General features: G+C 42.9%; 1 protein-coding gene across 2 annotated transcripts in view; it reads left to right on the top strand.

Annotated features, from left to right (window-relative positions):
* LAYN (layilin) overlaps positions 1 to 16,499 on the top strand; it is a 141,103-nt gene extending 124,604 nt beyond the window's left edge. For both annotated transcript variants that reach the window (XM_069614309.1, XM_069614310.1), the window contains 2 exons: positions 7,554 to 7,656; positions 15,609 to 16,499. In XM_069614309.1, coding sequence (XP_069470410.1) covers positions 7,554 to 7,656; positions 15,609 to 15,972 — 467 coding nt within the window. In that variant the 3' untranslated portion in view covers positions 15,973 to 16,499. The remainder of the gene's footprint in view (positions 1 to 7,553; positions 7,657 to 15,608) is intronic.
* The last annotated feature ends 3,348 nt before the right edge of the window (positions 16,500 to 19,847 follow it).

Here is a 19,847-nt window from a genome sequence, read left to right as displayed (position 1 = left end):
AAGGCGCCGGTACGAGGAATCGCCATGAGAGCCAGGCTCAGGCCTACAAAACTCCACCTCCGGAGAGGTGTCCAGTCCACTGGCATCATGCAGTGACTGCCTCAAATCGTCAAACTCACTATGGCCCGAGACAATTTCATCTGGAACCCGACTAGGAACCAGGCCATCAGAATCCTCATCCGCCTCTGAAATATATTCCAGGTGGCGAAAAGAAGGCACCCGAGAGTGCTTGCTCTTAACCAGAGCCTTCCTAGGGGGTTCCCCCGTGCCACGGGGTACCTCTGACACGAAAGGCGTCGATGGCGTCGAGAGAACAGGCATCGGCGCCGAGAGGATCGGCGTCGAGGAAATTGGCGTCGACGTCAGATGCAGCGCCGCCAGCATCGGCGGCGTCGACACAGCCCTCGAAGCCGGAGCCCCGAGCGTGTCCTTCGACGACCTGAGCGTCGACGGCTTCGATGACTTCCTCGGAGCCGGAGCCTCGAGAAAGCCTGTAGACGCCCTCGACGCCTCAGACGTTGATGTCTTCCTCGAAGACCTCACAGGTGCACATGGTCTCGAACGCGTCGAGAACGAGTCTCCTCGTCCGAACGGGACCTCTCCCGTGACTCGTGCCGACCACTCTTGCGAGCGGTGTCTCTCGACCTCTCACGACCGACCCCACTCGGGGGCGCGGACGGCTTAGTACCCTGCGACTCAAGAATCGCCAGCATTTTCTTCCCGAAGGAAGCCCATTCCTCCGGCGTCGCACGGCTGGTGGGGTAAGCGACGTGCCGGGCAGAGTCCTCCGAAGAGGACCTGGAAGACGACCGGTGTCGGCGCTTCCGAGAATGCCTCGAAGAGGCTGAGGAGTGGCGAGACCGACTCCTAGAAGGAGACCCACGAGACTTCCGACGATGACGCGGAGAGTCACCCCTCGAATCATCCATCGAAAGCCCTGCAGACCTCGACTTCCGGGGCTTGGACACCCGACCTACCGACAACTTCTTCTTACGTTCGCGTAAGGCTTTGGACGTGAGCGACTGGCAGTCGATACAGTCATCCGTGTCGTGGGCCTCCCCGAGGCACCAGAGGCAGGCGTCGTGCGAGTCCGTCACCGACATCTTGGACCCACACTCCCCGCACTTCTTGAAGCCCGGACGCGGGGTCGAAGACGAAGTAGAAGACATCTTCACACGAAGGATTTTCACAAAAACGAACAGGGTCGAAGAACAGAACTCCAAAGAGTCGAGGCGTTAACCGAGATTCACAAAGCAACACGTTCGCGGAAAAAACGGAACTGAGGCTACGGGCGTCATGCGTCCTACTTATCACATCGGATGACGTCGGACGAGGTCCTCGACGACGGTGCATCGACGTCATCGACGCAGGACGCAGAAAAAAGTTTCCGAAGCAGCACAGCTGTGGTGATTACATGTCATAGATATGGAATACGTCGGAGGACCCAATCCCCTCAAAGGTAGGTGTATGTCGATTTATTTTTTATTTAAATGTGTATGGATGTGTGTATGCTTGTGTTATGGGACTGTGGTGGGAGCAGGATGGGCGGCAGCACTGGGATAGTGGTGGGAGTAGGGTGGGGAGAGCCCAGGGTCTGTACTGGGAGTAGGGTGCGGTGATGGCACACAAACGTTCATAGCCATTTCTACATACTGTCCATCTGGCACTTTTGGGGGGGGCCCGGCCTGCCCAAACTTTGCTGAGGGGGGGCCCAGGCCAAAAAAGTTTGAAGACCACTTCCTTACAGAGACCTTTTGATTGAGCACATTCACAGTGCCAGACCAGTCTGTCAACAGTATCATATCTTGCTTTCTTAAGTTCAAACATTCATCAGCAGTTTAGCTTTATTCACGTCTTTCATCATAGGCATTCAACAATGTTTGTTACAGCGCTCGTATACAATGTTGCCACTTGCAACCTTGACTTCAACACAGATCGGTCTTGCATCGGTCTCCCCAACTCACCGGCTGTGTTGATCTCGCTGGCGCTTCTTTGTTCTTGGAGCCAAGGATGATACCACTACGGCTGTGGCTGCTGCTGCTCCTCCTCGCCCTGGTTAGTTACGCAAGAGGGCCGTCGGTATCTTCAACACACAATGGAGGATTCTTCAGTTTGGTTTCCTGGCCTAGCACTTTCTTCCTTGAATGTTTCTTGAAAGTAACGGCATCTGGCCAAAAAGGTCAAGGGTATTTCCTTTTTTTTTACGAACACTTCTGGCTTTGCCGTCTTTCTCCCCTCGTTCAACTGCAGACTCAAAACTGCTGTTCCTTTGTGTACTTTACCTCGCTCAGAGTGTGCTCTCGTGCTCTGCCTTTTATCCATGTGGGGAAGTGCAATGGATGTGAGGTGTGAGTGATTGTCAGTAATTGCCTGACTTCGCCTGAGCATAGTAGCGGGACATGTCAGATACACTGCTTGGGTGCGAGTCGGTTTTCTCCCAGAGCGGGCTGTCCATGTGAAAGTGCTAGAGAAGGGAAAGGTGGGGTAAGGTTCCCACATATCCTACCTGGTAGAATGGGGTAAAGGTGTTATAGGGAAGAGAGGGATAACACGTCTCGCCATATGGTGTCTCACTCCCACTCCCCAATGACCCCTCGTCCAGGTGATCCTCCCGCACTGGTCCACCCCCAGGAACTGGATACAAAAGTGGTGGTTGGGTCCTGACAACCTGGATGACAGATCCCCAGGGGCTAGCGGATGAGACACCTTCTGGTTTCTCAAACCACATAGATTTTATTACACAGACAAAAGGTTGCATAAAGAACACATTTTGAATGATAATTGATCAAATCGCTTATCTCAATTTTCATCCCATTATTATGAACGGATGTCTTAGAATTTTGGTGTGCATATTTGCACAACATGTATGTATCACATTTAAAGAATCCAGTGCTTGGTGGTTGCAGCCAAGTCATGGCCGCATTGGTAGCATCTTTAGGTGTACCCATGAATGATGGATTCAAACAATTTCTAAGTGTGTAGGCATTTGTATAAATTATGCCAGGCCTAGGATCAATACAATTAGTTGCAATAAGTATATGAGAATTTTTGCAAAACAGTTTGGTAGTGTATGCATAAGCATCAGCAGATTTAGATTTAGTTTGCAGAGTGGAATCTCATTAATATTATAATTCTTGTTCCGGGCATTAGTTACACAGGGATCCATGTACCCACTTGCTTTAAACTTGTTAATGAGCGAGGTACATTCCTGGTAAAAGCTTATATCAATACAGTTTCTTCGAGCTCTAATAAACTCACTTTCTGGGATATTCTTGATAACACTTGTTTGGTGACAGCTCAAAGTTGAATTAACCTCAGTAGCGTTTCTGTAAATTCTTGTCTCAAGATTTCCACTAGCCACATAAATGTGTAGCTCTAAAAAGTCCAGTTCTGAATTATTACATTGATTCGTAAATGTGATGCCAAAATCATTCCAGTTTAAATATTCAACATAACACTGTAATTGTGTTTACCCCTCCATATCATCAGAAGATCGTCTATATATTGTTTCCACAAAACAATATTTTCACGATAACTGTCATTATACACATAAGAGTCTTCAAAATTTCCCATGAACAAATGGGCTTGCGAAGCTGCGTATCTAGCGCCCATCGCTTCAACCTATAATTGGCGATAATAATCTCCATTAAACAAAAAAACATTGTTGTCCAGTGTAAATCTGAACATTTCCTTAATCATTTCGATGTGAATTAGGTAAGCAGAATCTTTCTTAATAGTGTGGTCAATAGCCAATATGGCCAACTTGTGTTTAATTGAAGTGTATAACGCTTTGACATCTTGAGCTACCATTAGAAGCCCTATTTCCTATCTTACATTCTTCAAAGTTTGCAGTACTTCTGTAGAGTCATGTAAATATGATGTAAGTAACAGAGCCTTAGATCTAATCACTGTGTCTATATATAGCGACATTTTTTCTGTCGCCCATCCTATGTCACTCACTTCTTCCGACCATGACTAATCTGTTGGAATCTATCGTCACTCCTCAGCTGTCAGCCTATTTTGAGGCCAATAATAGTCTCCATCCTTTTCAGGACGGTTTTCGTCCTGGGATGGGTACGGAGTCAGTTATGATCGCACTCCATTACAACATCGCTCTGGCCCAGGACCGCAGAGAGCTGAGTGTTCTTATTCTACTCGATCTCTCCGCGGCCTTTGATACTATTGATCACCAGAGGCTTCTGCAATGCCTTTTGGAGGCTGGAGTTTCAGGAATGCCTCTGAAATGGTTTGCATCGTTTCAACACTGTATTAGATAGATTTACGAATATGTTTGTTCTCCACCCCCATCTGTTCCCTCGATTCTGCTCGTGGGAGTCTTCTTGTTTTCTCTACTTGTATGCCTCTTCCTAGTCTTTCATCCCCTCTGCCCCCTACTAGTCGGGTATGTATTATAGTATTTACCTCTAAAGGATCTTGGAATCTGACTTGTTTTACATCGTTTTTTTTGGTTGCCCCGCTTGAACCTTCTCATCTGGTCTAAACACCCTTCTTTTGTACTTGATCTCGGTCAGTCAGTCTCCGAATACTGGGCACTGCACTGGTAGTTCCAGATACTGTGTCAGGCTAAGATTCTACGTCTGAGCTTCCTGTAGCGGAAGCTCGCGTGTTGTCATGCACGTTTGATTTATTGTGGTCATCAAATTTATCCTGGAAAGTATAGACCCGGTTTTCGCAGTAATATTTGTCATCCCTATAAAAGAATCTCCATTTCCTTAGCTTAATCTCACCCTGGTAGTCTGAGTAGGTTACACATTGTGTGGTAGTTCATTTGTTTAGTGGCATCGGGTGATTCCATGTCAGATATTTCCTTTTTGAGTACATCAATTTTTTCAACAATACGTTTATTCTCTCTATGAGCAATTTTATCATGATTTTAGAACTATGCGTCAGATTGGCCTCCCATTTTTCTGCTATATCTGAGTCTTCTGTATTACTAAAGTCTGGTGGAATCAATATTCTCTAGCCCCTGGGTATTTTATTGTTAGCCAAATAAATAAATATTCAAAAATTAGGTTTAGACACCAGATAAGGGATCAGGCTAGGCTGATAGCATAGTTAAGGGTATACGGTAATGTTCCATCACCACTTGACAAGTTAGTCTTAGTCCTCACCCAGTTGGTCCTGTTAACATGCCATTTGTGCACTGGGAATAGGTTTAAGTGAACCACAACTGGTGAGTTAGTTGCTCCGCCACTTCACACCACTAGTCTTTCTATTACATTTGTGCTCTCATGATTTAGTCTCCATTCGACAGAGATCCTGCCAAAGTACCCATCTTAATTCATTAAACTATGGCACACGTATCAGTAATTGTTGTTTGGATATAAATTCTAAAGTGACACCTTATTAATGTGATGTCCACCATGAGGTCATGTTGGTGCTGATCTCTCATGAGCTACTCACCTTGGTATAGTGAATGTGTTGAGGCTCTGATTAAACTTGATATCATAATCCAATTTGCAGAGTTCGAGTACAGTGAAACAAGTAAAATAAAACAATGTTGAGGAAACTAATACTGGGATAATATGGTTGGTTCGCCCTGGTTCTCTTCTGGCAAGACTCGGTCATACTGGAGGTAATCCAGAATCTCCACGGATGAGGGTTGTTATACTTCACCCTCAATTTAAATATGTAGGCGATTCGAGTTAGATAGTGAATCCTATAGAAAGATTGATTAATACATTCCTAATTGGTTTGGTTACTATAACCCATCAAAAACTAGATATAGTGTGCTAGTGTGTATGCTCACTGATCTTATTCATAATGAGTGGATGGATGCAGTTTCTGCTGAATTAATCTCACTGATTACTTTGCTTGGGCTTGTAACTGATGCCCACCTGCTCGGATTACATTGCTTCATTAATCATTTTTTGTCAAATGTGCTGGTCAGATAGTTCAGTGAGTTCAGGGTTTGGTGAGTCCTCCTTCCATCCCTCCAAAAGTTGGAGGAATGGAAGGAGGACTCAGCAAACCCTGAACTCACTGAGTTGCATTAAATTGCTTTTTAAAATACCAAAATCATGCAAACACGTTGGTAGTGACACTACATAAAATAACCTATTACTACAGTACGTGTGTATATAATGTTCGCACATTTTAAATAGAATCTAGTGCTGGGGGACAGTTTATGACCGGCCTTGGCACATGTGAGAACAGTAGCATAGGGTCACACATTTCACGCACTGAGGATGCTGTGATTAGAATGCATTTCTTTTGTTTCTGTGACAAGCGGTCTAACTAGACTACAAACACCTTCCGTCACAGGTGTACAGATACACCTTTGGACAGGAGTACCTTTGAACAGGTAGAGAGGTTTTTGGGGGACGTGAGCATAAACCATGTCTGTATTTTGCCCAATACATAAACTGAAGACATAATAACTGAACACTGTTATAGAGAGTATGGGCCGCATTACAGACAGTTGCGTGTGATGGTGAAGATGTCCTCAAGGTGGCAATGCCCAGAAAGATGTGGAAATAAGTAAGAATGCGTGTTGCACGTGTGTAGGTAAGGGAAGACTTTGCAGATTGTACTAAACAAATTGGGGGAAACAGGTACCATATTTTAACAGCATTTTAAGATTAAAAGGAGGTATGGCGAGGAGTAAAACAGCAATGAAATATACAGATGTGGTATTTGGTGGGAGTGCACTTAGTGAGATAGAAACACACGGGGACTGATTGAAGTACATCACCAACACAATGCCTTGACCCACAGTGGGTTTAACACAATATTACAAGCCTGCTTCCTTGGTATAATGGCCGCTCACCTTCCATACTCCACCAGACATTAATGCTAGCATCAATTATTTTATTAAAAGTTGGGGCCTGGAGCCCATGCTATGATGCAATAGCACTGTACAGCAACCAAAATAGTTTTTTGTAACTAATGAGGAAATGGTTGAACCCTATGACATGAAGCAATACAAAATGATATGATAAAAGTAAAGGAATGTACAAACAAGAGTATATTAATATGCAAAGATGTAGATACTAAATTGGATTTTGAGTATGAAAAGATAGTTTAACACAAAATAAATGATCTATACTGTAAATTATTAACATGGTGGAAGCATTTTATATAGCTAAGGGAGATAAACATACACTGTGGTTAAAAAAAAAAAACACAATCTAGTCAGGATGATACCTTTATTAAGCTAACAATTTTTACGTTTTATTCTGCTAGCTTTGAAGACCACCTGAGTTGCGTCCATGCCATGACTAGCTTAAGATCTTACAGTACATAATACAGTTGTATGAATATTTTTATTTTTTTCAATAATCGATGGAGGGATAAGTGAATACAATTGTGGATTGTATATTTTCTATTAGGTACCACTGGTATTTGTGTTCATAATGAGTTTATCTGTCAGTATTATTTAATTTGTGCCTTTTTTTTAAACTTCTATAGTGTAAAGTATCCTTTTCAATCTAAAATTGTATCACAATGTCCTCGTAAGCCCCGGTATATTGGCCCGTGTATGTACAATACACTTGGAAGATTTCGTAATTAATCTTTCTTTTCTTTTGTAGAGAGTACGCTGAATATTTCTTACATTCTGATCCCTGCCATCCCGCTGTTACTCCTTCTGATGGTGACGACAGGAGTCTTGTGTTTTTGGCTAGCTGAAAAAAGGCAAGTAAGCACATCTATTCATTTCTTATTAAAACGTGCATAATCTTCTTTGTGAGAGCTCTCAAGTTTCTGCAGACTATCAAGAAACATTTTGCTCAGGCACATATGCTTTTAATGTGACTGACTGCTTCTCCAGATGACAGCAACGTCCTGAAACTTCAATAGCGGACTTCAATTGAGTTTTCTGCAAACAAAAGGCTTGCAAGAATGATAATTGTTTATTTCAGCTGCATCCAACATGTCTGCTTGTAGGCTTATTGGTTTGCAAAAAATGCTTTTCAAGTCAGCTATTCCTATTTCTACAGGCGTCCAGTAAAAATCCCAAATTTCAAATCTCGAGTCCAAAACTGTGGTTTGAAAAAAACATCTATTTTATTAAAACATGTAAGGCCTGATTCATGGAAGTGTTTTATAATGGCACAATCACATAGGAAAACGTTCCATGAATCAGGCCCATAGATTTTGATTGTCATTTTAAAAAAATTGAAAAGAACGTAAGTAGTTAAAAGGGGATAGTGCCTGGCTGTTTGGGGGTAACAGCCATACCCTGAGAGGAAGTTGGGAGTGTAGAGGGAATGACAGATTTATTTGGGGAAGGGGAATGAAAGACATCCAAAAACTAGTAATTCATTTGAAAAGAAACACAATAGTAAAGCAAATACTCTACATAAACTACTATTAAACTAAAAAAACAAGCTTTCCCAATTGAAAACACTCTATGCCACTCACGCTACCAATAACTGACCTGATATCCTATTAGAAATTCACACATGTCTTACTGAATTCCACCGGTTTTCGAATCAAGAACTTAAACAGAGTAATCATGTATCACTATCTCAGCAATGTCCAAAAGACGATAAACCAGGATGTCTGCTGGTTGGCCTAGCCAAACAAGACAAAGGTCCCATGGATATTACTGCCATGATAGATTCCACAGAGGTGTGTGACGAATGCAGAGGGCATTAATTCGATTATTTTTTAATACTATTCGACTTTATATTCGTCTAACCTGGATAGTGACGGATCGCAACTAGATACATATCTTGAGAGGGCAACACTAATATGGCTGAATGATTAACAAAGAACCTGATTGAATGCTCCAATACAGGTCGAGGAGATTAAGGCAACGATTATGGAATTACAGAAAGGTAAGGACCCTTGCCCAGATGGTTTTACATCCGAATTCTGTGAGGGCTCTGTGGATATTGTGATGAATCCTACAGATTCCTCAATAAACCCCTGCCTAAAGTCTCCTTCTAGGTGGCCAGGGAAAGGCAGACACTTCCTGATCCTAACCTTGGGGGTGGTGCTTTGTGGGAGGATCACCTGGGAGGAGACAAGGCCCAGAGCAATGAAGAGACCCTGTGGGATGAGACACAGTATCTATCTTTAAAAGAGATTACCCTTTTTAAGATACCGAGACATGTAATATCTCTTTTGCATTATGATGTAGCTGAACAACACATTCTTTTGATGTGGGTAAAGCTGGTGTGAAATCTTTAAACATCTTAAGAAAGGTAGGACCATGTGAGACCTTTAAGATTAAAAATCCCCCTTTGTCCCCGAGGTACAGTGAAAGGAAACCTATAAATAATGGCTTGAATAAACTGCCATCCTCTTTTCAAGTAAACTCTTCCGATCCTTCTTTAGATGTGTTTAAGAAAAATAGACCTGCATTTAATAATAAGAAGTTGACCAGAAAACCTAATTTTGTTGGTAGGGACTGCAAGTACCATAATCCCCTGAATACTGGGATGAGCAAGAGGGTTAAAGAGTAATGTTGCAGCAGTAGTCAAATTATTAAGCATAATAACCCACACCTGAGGGAAACAGAGAGGCTTAAAAGGCCCCCTCAGGTGCAGGCCATTAGATGGAGCTGGAGTGAGTGATTCAGCAGTAGTAACAGCAGAAGGAGAGCACAATGTTGGCAATCCAAGCAGAAGTTGGCGGAAAGAAGGCACTGAGGGAGTCCCGTTAGTCCTAAATCTAAAGTGCAGAGGTTGCACACCGGAAGGCGTGAAGGAAGACTGCTTTGCAGAGATAAACCTGATTGCAGAGATTGCGCAGCAGGAAGCTTGCCAGAATCCATGGATGGAAGCTGTTGTACAGCCGAGGGTCCCAGGAGCCAGAGGAGCTCCATAACTGCATGGCAAGAATGAAGACACCTGCACCGAGGAGGGGTGTGTGTCCAAAAGAAGCCAGAAGCAGTTCAAGCCATGCAGCACGTGAAGGGAACAAGACAGAAGCCCATGAGTGTTACTGAGTTTTCTGATCCCTTGCACGAACAAAAGCAGGCAACAGTATCCAAGCAGAATCACTCACGTGTGAGTGAAAGCTATATTAAACCAACCATTGATTGTCAGACAACGCGAAGTAGCACTTGCGTTTGAGTGAACTTCATTCGTTTCACCCGCGTAAGAGTGAAATGCTTTAAGACACGTTAATAGAATATTAAAAACTCTGAAAACAGATGAAAGACTGGTTGAGTGTGCTTAAAAGTGATTCTGAGGTAAAGGTTAACCAAAGAATCAATTGTGAAGCAGTTGAATACAATATAACATTGAAGTTAAGTGACTGAACATAACTAATTGTGAGTCCAGGGAACAAGCAATCCAAGAGTGAAACAAGTATTGTCCAAGCCAAGAGTGTATCAAGTTTTTCCCAAAGCCAAAGAGTGATGCAAGCATTGCCCAAGGGCAAGAGAGATATAAGTATTGCCAGAGCCGATAGTTGTTGAAACATGGTCTAAAGCCAAAAGAGACTGACAACACAGCATCCGGTTAAACTGCTCTGGTTGGCAGGAAGCAAAGAGGCGAATGCAAAGCTGCAAAAAGGCAAAGCTTACTGATGATGATTATTCCCTAAAGGTTGGTGTAACTCATCTTGCCAAAGACACAAGGTGGAAAGGCATAATTATGTACTTATGGGCATGTTGGTTGTTCATGTTGCAGAAAGGGAAAAGTGGCAAAGAGGTTGCCCTTCTGGAAATTGAATGTTCAGAAGAAGAGTGCCTTGCCTACTTGGAAGTGTTGAGGGGAACTAAAGTGAATCTGGTCTTTCCTGAAAGGATGTTCAAAGTCACAACGATACAAAATGCTGAAGCTGTAGTTTATATTGATGTTGCAGAAAGACAAGTGGCAAAGAGGCTGCCCATCTGAAAGGTGAATGTTCAGGGGGAGAGTGCCTTGCTTACATGAAGGTGTTAAGGCGCACTAATGTGAATATTGTCTTTTCTGGAAAACTGCAAAAAGCTGCAAATGTTCAAACTGCCGAAGTTGTGGTAACACTTTCGGTTGTCAGTAGATTTAAAACTTCAGAAGCACAGTTGAAGGTGGAACACTATGGGGCAGGCGAGTAGACCCGCATGGTGACTCCTTGCAGAAGTTAACCTGATATGAGAGTTGTTCAGATGAAACCAAAAGTGCTGTGAAGTCATCCTGACACAGATATAAACTTGAAACCTGGGGACGGGTAATTTGTTCCGTTTACCAGGAGAAACTGAATATATTAGAAGTACAGTTCTTAACATTGTTGTGAATTGCCATGTATATTTTCTTGTATGTTTTATGTTTAAGTGTAAGATATCCCTTTGTTGAGTGTTTCCTTTAGTTTTTGATAGGGACGGAAATCCTGATCAGGGTAGGGATAGTGATACTTTTGTTGAAATGTATAATTTAATAAAATGGCACAAATTGAGAAATCATCCACAAGATGTCGGCCTCACATTTCTGACCCCTCACAATATACTGGCACTCAAATTGTTAATTATATACGAGGCAGTGCTGAATGCTTGTGCGCTTCCTCCCACTACAAATGAGGCCAGAATAGTGACCCTTCCAAAGCCCAATAAAGATTTGCAAGACTGTAGATCCTATCAGGCCGTGTCGATATTAAATCTAGATAATAGGATATTGGCTAAAGTGCTGGCCCACAGATTTCTCCCCATATTACCGGAAATGGTCATCGGTGATCAGTCTGGTTTGAAACCAGGATGCTCCGCAGCTCATAGTTTCAGAAAGCTCTTCAGCATCATGCCACTAATAGACCCTATGGTATTGGTCGTCGCTACCTTTTTGGACATCGAAAGGGCTTTTCATTCCCTAGAGTGGCTGCTTATGATGAGGGTACTTACCAGAATAAGCATGGGATCATATTTTCTCTCCCTAGGGGTTTATTATATATTAAGCCCATGGCCAGGATGTATGCTAACAGGATTACATCTGAGCAGTTCTCTCTGTCCAGCGGCACGCACCAGGGCTGTCCTCTCTTCCCAATACTATTTGCCCTATCCATTGAACCGCTTGTTGCTATCCTCAGGGATCATCATGCTGGAAGATGCATCAAACTCTTTGACCAAACTGTTGTGCTATCGTTATATGCTGATGATTTGGTGATCCTTGTTAAGCATCCAGAAATTAATCTCACTCCGATCATGGAGGATATAGTGGAATTTGGATGATATTCTAGATTAAACATTAACTGGAGTAAGTCGGTCCTCTGAGTAGCTCCATGATTCAATGGCAATTCTGCAAGCATTTTCGATGGTCTCTGCATACAGTAAGACATTTGGGAATAAACGTAGGGCACACCACTGTCTCACTGTACTCTCTGAACTATGTCACATTATAGGAGGAAACTCGTATCACAACTGCAAAGTGGTCCAAGTTACAGTTGTCCTTCATGACCCGTTTATCTCTTATCAAAATGATTATTCTCCCTACATTTCTATATTTATTCACCAACATTTCTATTCCCCGTACTACTTAATTTTTTTGAGCCACTAATATCGGTACTAGTTAGCTTCCTCTGGGCTGGGAAAACTCTGCGTATTAAATGGGAGACTCTGACAATACCCTATCATAGAGGTTGGCTGAATGTCCCTAATTTTGAAGTATATGCCTGGGTCTTGCATGCTTCAATATGCAGTATACTGGTATTGTCCGCCACCCCACCACCTCAATATATTAAGTTAGAGAAGATGATTGCTTTACCATACTTACTCTAGAGGCTATTTCCACTATTAGCGGCACTTGTTGCAACATGATAGAGCCTGTTGAAAACACTAAATGGGCTTTGCAGAAACTCCATGTGAAAAGTAATCTGTCTCCAGCAAACTCACACTTACTCTCCCTGGATAACGAAGTGGGGATCCCATTTACTGCGGATAAGTGGATTGAATGTCAGTTGTGTAAGGAGGGGTTTGTTCGATTAGCAGACATCTATGTAGATGGACAAAGGATTACACTAGATCTGTTTCTTGAGCATACGTCTCCCTCCATGACCAATACGCTGCTTTATGTATGCGTGAAAGGGGAATTGAAGGCTAAATATCCGTGTACACCTCTGGAACCCGATAGTAGTGCCTACCTGAAATATCTAATGACAGTAGGTACTGCTTCTAAATGCATCTCCTCACTATATGGACTATCCATGTATTCCTGAAACCCTACTAAAGCAATGATTAAAGCTAGATGGGAGAATATGCTTAGGTTCACGATTGACGAGGGGAAATGGGAAAAGATCTGTTGGCAAACAAGGTATATATCTTTCAATTATAAACACCGAGCATTACAATAAACATACTGCACCCCTCTGAAGGTGACATTTATTTTATCCCACTGCTATTGGTGCCTGCTCTAAGTGCAAACAACGCAAGGTTGATTTTCTACATATGATATGGTCCTGCTCCAAGATTAGTGAATTCTGGGCAGAGGTTACTAACGCAGTTGCTCACATTACTACCTCCGAGGCTATTACATGCCTCTAGACATGTTTGCAAGGCCTCCCTCCACCTCAGCCAATGATACTTGGTAGATTTATTGTACTACTTCCGGATCGAAAATGTATTGCACTAAGGTGAATGGATAAGGCTGCACCAACCGTCAATCAGTGGGTGCACAAATTGATCAAGGCCAGCGATGCCGGGGAAATTTATCATGAATTATTGTAGAATTTAGTTAAACCTAAAGATATTTGGTGCTACTTAAGACGCAACTTGGCTGCGACGGCTCTTTTAGTTGATGATCCAGGTAGCTAATGAGTGCACCTATCCTTGGTCATCCTGTGTTGGTGCAATTTGGTATGCTGCATGAATGATGCTATTGTCCAATGTGGCAATGGACGCAGTAATGTGGTTGATAGTTGTAACAGCCTAGCGAATAAGCGCCTATCAACTTATGTTCTGGTTACGTATACAATTGGGCACTTCTACTTTGATGATGGATGTGTCATTTGATCATTTAACTGTTTGTTGTAATTGCACACTGAATCAATAAAAACAATTATTTTAAAAACAATTTGGCCAAGATTGCATGTATCTAAACTTTAAAAGTCAAGATCAAGATTTGACAGACCAATTTATATCACAACGTGATAAGCTCTTCGATCATGCAGTGCAACTGGCATTTCCGCCTCTGTAGGCTATTTCCTTCTAGGCCAATAAACGTTATCAAGACCAGGAGAGTTTGTATTGGGAGACTGGGATTAGAAAGTTCCAACATTACTTCTGGTTATTATGAGACTTTTGCTAGTGTACCTGGAGTCATATTATGTAAAAGGCATGCCAGCTGATTTTGGCGCCGGAATACTAAACACACGCTATGGCCAGGTTGTGTATCTTTATGCTTCCACGTGGGAGGGATTGGTGTCCACCAATGGAAGATGCACCAGAGGACGTCATCATTCCCTTAGCTGCTCGCAGAAGGCCATGAGTGAATGACGCATAAGTCCATGCTAATTGCAAAGTGCTGAAGGCATCCATGTTCCCCTCAGTGCACATACTCCCCTTCATGCAATTTTCATTATTTGCACTACGAAGAGGAAACCGTGTGCGGAAATCTGGATGGAATCTGGTTTCCGTGCATTGTTTGCACTTTGCACTGCAAACAATCATAAATGCCTCCCACCAAGTGCATGCCTAGAGGCATTTACTTGGATTCCTATGGAATCTGCCCGCTTTTTGCATGTGCTAAAAGCTGCCAGATTGCATAAGAAACCAATGCATTTCCGCCAGCATTTAATTCTACTGCTGGTGGAAATGCATTCCGATTTGTACGGTGGAGCGTATATGGCAAATTTGTAATTTGTAATCCACCCCCACCCCCTTTTTGCCTTACAAATCATTGAAAAGGAGCCGACACAAAATATATGGGTACGTTTTACTCATACTTTTCACCAATGCAATTTACAAACCGCCTCATTAAAAATTATGCCCCTTGAGAACTCATTTGTAAGATGCCAAGCTATGAATTGAAGTGTTTTTTTATCTGTATCAATATTAGACAAATGTGTCTTAACTATTCGGTCTGGGTGAGATCATTAAAATATCTGGCTGATTTCAGCTGCCTATTAGTTCTTACTTAGCTTTCTTCATATTGTAGGGCTTAAGGCCTTAGGTTCTCGAATGAGAAACCCCTTTCAATCTAGACAATACACCTAGTCGATGTGATTTTCAATCTAGACAATACACCTAGTCGATGTGATATAGGTTGAGCTTTCTTCATACTGTAGGGTTTAAGGCCTTATGTTCTCGAATGAGAAACCCCTATCAATCTAGACAATACACCTAGTCGATGTGATATAGGTTGAGCTTTCTTCATACTGTAAGGTTTAAGGCCTTATGTTCTCGAATGAGAAACCCCTATCAATCTAGACAATACACCTAGTCGATGTGATATAGGTTGAGCTTTCTTCATACTGTAGGGTTTAAGGCCTTATGTTCTCGAATGAGAAACCCCTATCAATCTAGACAATACACCTCGTCGATGTGATACATTTTGAGCTTTCTTCATACTGTAGGGTTTAATGCCTTATGTTCTCGAATGAGAAACCCCTTTCAATCTAGACCAATATACCTAGTCAATGTGATATAGGTTGTAAATGTTGCGTTATAAATGTTCACACTCACTAAAAAACGAATTGGGTTAACACGGATTTGGTTCCTCTTATCCTAGGAGACGCACAAGGACTGAGACTGGTGTGAAGGAGCACAACTTCTGGATGTCACCTCACAGGACGAACAGTCCGAACCTGGAGGTGTACAACGTCATTAAGAAGCAGAATGAAGCAGACTTGGCTGGCACTAGGCCGGACATCAGAAACACATCCTTCCGTGCTACCTCCGGTGACCTCTCCCCTCCAGATGACCTTTCGGGGGACTATGATAACATGGCAGGTAACGCTTCAGAAAGCGGGTTTGTGACTCTGGCCAGCACTGAAAGTGGATTTGTGACCAATGAGCTCTATGAGCTGTGCAGCGACCGAGTTGGGAGAAGTGTTGAATCTGCATGGGTTGAGAATGAGATCTACGGTTATTAGAAAACAGACTACGCTCAATTGCTCATGGATGCCACAGACTCACCTTACGCAGCAACCAACTATCGTTTGAAAAACAATAAACACTGTTGAAATGCCCTAAGAGCACATTGACTACGATAATGTCTGTCTTCTATGTTTACCAAACACCACCATTGGCTGCTGAGTGACGACGGATTTCAGATGCGACTGTTGTGGATACAGAACTATTACTCCCACTCCATAAACCACAAGACACATGCTCTGTTTTGTGAAACTTTGAGTCCAATATTCCTGGAAATATTTCATCTGTTCTCGCTAGTGCACAAAATCGTTAAGCTATTAGGTCTGCCTGAATAGAGCTTCAGCTCTCTGATGTTAAGACCTTTATTAATAAAATAATATAAGAAGGGTCCTCTGATTGGGTCAGCCACATTCTTCCCTCTATTGAAAATGTCTCATCGCGGTAGGTTATTCGTGCGTTGGCCAGAAAGTAATATATTGTTTCGTCCGTGAAATAATAATTAATAAAGGAGGAACAGGCAACAGAAGTTGGTATTGAAAGCGAAATTAATAAACTGCAGAATCAATGATTTATTAAAAAACGGGGGAAAACCAGCTGTCTGGATTGGTGGCATGTGTGTGGAAGGGCCCCTTTTTCAAACCTTTGTGAAACTGTTACATAGAGCAAATTTGCTGAGAAGGTTACAAGAAAGCCGTTGCAGCTTGACCTTTACTCAGTCTCTGGTGCTCGATCTTCTCTTATTCCCTTATTAATAATAATGTATATTTTATATACCGCTGATACACCCATTACAGAGTCAATCGTCATGTGATGTCACCTCCTGGTATGTTACCATGACATCGGAAGACGCGTCAGGTGACTTCTGCTCCACTCGATGAATTTGTAGAAACACATCATACTGTCATAGCTGAACCTATGAGGGAGAACCGCAAACTATGAATTGACAAATGAATTTGTTGAGGAATTGAGCAAGTGCCATGTTGTCATCCAGTCACAGTTAGCAACCTGTTGGGATGTCTGTACCCCAGTACACCCGTGCATCTATTAAGGATTGGCAACGCTCAGGGTAGGGACAATGGGAGCAGATATTAACAATGGCAACACTGTTTAAACAACATACATTTTCATCAGTTCCCTTTGCGATGAGCTTTTGTATAAACCAGTTTTACAAAAAATACATTTCCATATTTTTGCTCTGTTTGAATCCGTGCAAATCCGCGACCTCAAGACGACCCCTCATGGTCATTACAAGAAGACGCTGATTTCTACCTGCCGTGGCGGAGGTTTTCTAAGAGAGGTGGGAATATGCAGTGTGAAACTGTCCATGATGTCTCACTGAGAAAATATTAAATGAAGGAATCGATATATTTTTATTTATTTTTATTTATTTATTGCATTTATTACTCGCCCAAACCCTTGGGTACCACGGCCATGTTACAGACAGCTTGGTTAAAACATTACTTAGAAATTGCCAATCGGGCGCAGTGCATGTGAATACAAAATAATCATACACGAAGACATTTAATGCAGGGCTTCAGTACAGTGATATTTCCTGATGCATGGAAGGGGATTTTAGTCTTGGTTAAATAGCCACATTTTCAGGGATTTCTTGAAGCCTGAGAACGTTTGCTCATTTTTGATGGGGAGGGGAAGAGTGTTCCAATATGTGGGTGCGAGGTATTGGAAACTACTGCCTCCTGCCTTGGTTGTCTTGTAGCGGGGGATGGCTAGGAGTAGTTGACTGTTAGATATGAGGGGCCTCTTTGATACTTTTTTGGTGATGGCGTGGTTGAGGTAGATGGGGACACAAGAGTGGATGCATTTGAATGTGACGCACAGGGCTTTGAATGTGACCCTGGCTTTGATGGGGAGCCAGTGATGGTTTCTTCTAATATTTGAGATGTGATCTGACTTCCTTAATCCAAGGGCCGCCCGAAGGGCTTTATTTTGAATAAGCTGTAGTTTGTTTAGATTGGCTTTTGAGGTACCCAGGTAGAGTACGTTACAGTAGTCGAGCCTGGATAAGATTAAAGCTCTTGCCAGCGTGATACAGTTGGTGGGTGTCAAGAATTGGCGACTGAGAGCAATAAGTTTTGCGGTGTAGGAGGTAGAGGAAGAGAGGGCGTTAATGTGCTTGGTCATGGTGAGGTTGGCATCTAGGTAGACACCTAGTGTTTTTACTTGTTTGAGTACTGATATGTTTGTGCCATCGATGTTGATGGATGAGTAATCAGCATGTAATGCTTCTATTTTGGATTGGGAGCCCACAATGAGAACCTCAGTCTTCTCATCATTGAGACAGAGGCTATTTAGTGCCATCCAATTTTGGATTATGGCATATATTTTGTTGATAGTGTCGGTGTCTTGAGTGTAGTCTCCCGATAAAGGGATGAGGATCTGGGTGTCGTCTGCAAAGTTGGTGTAGATGACACCCATGTCGTCTAGCGCTGAGAAGAGGAGTTTAGTGTATGCATTGTATAATGTTGGTGCGAGACAGGAACCTTGGGGGACACCAATGGGTACTATGATGGGGTTGGCGGCTTCTTTACCTATGGCGACCCTGGAGGTGCGGTCAGCAAGAAAATATTTGATCCAGGTAGTAGCTTCGGTGGAGAAGTTGAAGTCTTTCGCTAGTGTGGCGCACAGTTTATTATGGTCTACTAAATCAAACGCTGCGGAGAGATCGAGTAGGAGGAGGATGCAGAGTTTTCCTGAGTCTCTGATGGTATCCATCTGGATTTTTAAGTCAAGGAGTGCCGTTTCTGTGCTATGGTTGGGGCGGAAGCCTGATTGCCTCGTGCCAAGGAGGTGGTTTCGTTCAAGGTGAGTTTGGACTTGGTTGTATGCTAATTTATCCAATATTTTGAGGAGAAATGGGACAGTTGTTATTGGCCTGTAATTGGTGGGCACAGTAGGGTCTAGGGTAGGTTTTTTCAGGAGAGGGGTGACCCAGGCTTCTTTGATGCTAGCTGGTACTAGGTTAGTATTGAAGGATGCGTTCACGAAGTTGGTGATAATGGGGGTGAGGGTGTGGGCGCAGGATTTGACTACTGATGCGGGGACAGAATCTCCTTTGCAGTTGGAGGCTTTAAGTTTGGCGATGGTGTCAAACACTACATTTTGGGATACTGGTGTGAAGTGGAATGGGGAGCTGGTGAATTCCTGATGTGGTCTATTTAGATTAAGGAGGGCAGGTTTGTTGACTAGTGATTGTTTTTTGGATGTGATTTTTATTTGGAGTAGTTCAATTTTGGCTGTTAGTGCGTCTTGAATAGTGGTGCACCATTCCTTGCTGGGGATGGTTGGGTTTATGGCTGGGGTAGGGTTTTCCAATTCTTTTAGAATGGCAAATAGTTCCTTGGTATCTGAGGTCGCATTGCTGATCCTATTATTATACGCATTAGATTTGTAGGTAATAGTAGCTGTTTTATAGGTTTTGTTTATTTCTTGGTAGGCTTTTTCTGCCTCTGCAGTAGGATGCTTTCTGTAGGCATGTTCACACGCGCGTTTGGTTCTTCTGAGGGCGATAAGATCATCATTAAACCAGAAGCTAGATCGCTTGTCTGAGCGTTTTGCCTTGGTGGTGAGCGGTGCTATAGCATTAATGGTTGCAGTGAGGCAGTTGTGATATATGTCTGCTAGGAGACAGGGGTTGTCACTAGTGATCGAGGTAGAATCTAGGATTTTTGAAAGAGGAGGCGTGAGGTTTTCAGGCGTGAGTTTGCGGGCGTTTCTAGATTCATAGGTAATCATGGTTTTAGGTTTCTTTTGTGTGGGTTCGGAGGGATTGATTGTAAATACAATGTTATGGTGATCGGTCCAAGTAAGAGGGGAGATGGCCTCAATGGTTATGGGGGTATTAAGGGAGAGGATC

The sequence above is a fragment of the Ambystoma mexicanum genome, chromosome 9 (assembly GCF_040938575.1).
Source record: "Ambystoma mexicanum isolate Mex_15411 chromosome 9, UKY_AmexF1_1, whole genome shotgun sequence".
Classification (NCBI taxonomy): Eukaryota; Metazoa; Chordata; class Amphibia; order Caudata; family Ambystomatidae; genus Ambystoma; species Ambystoma mexicanum.
This window is presented reverse-complemented; position numbering and strand designations above follow the sequence as displayed.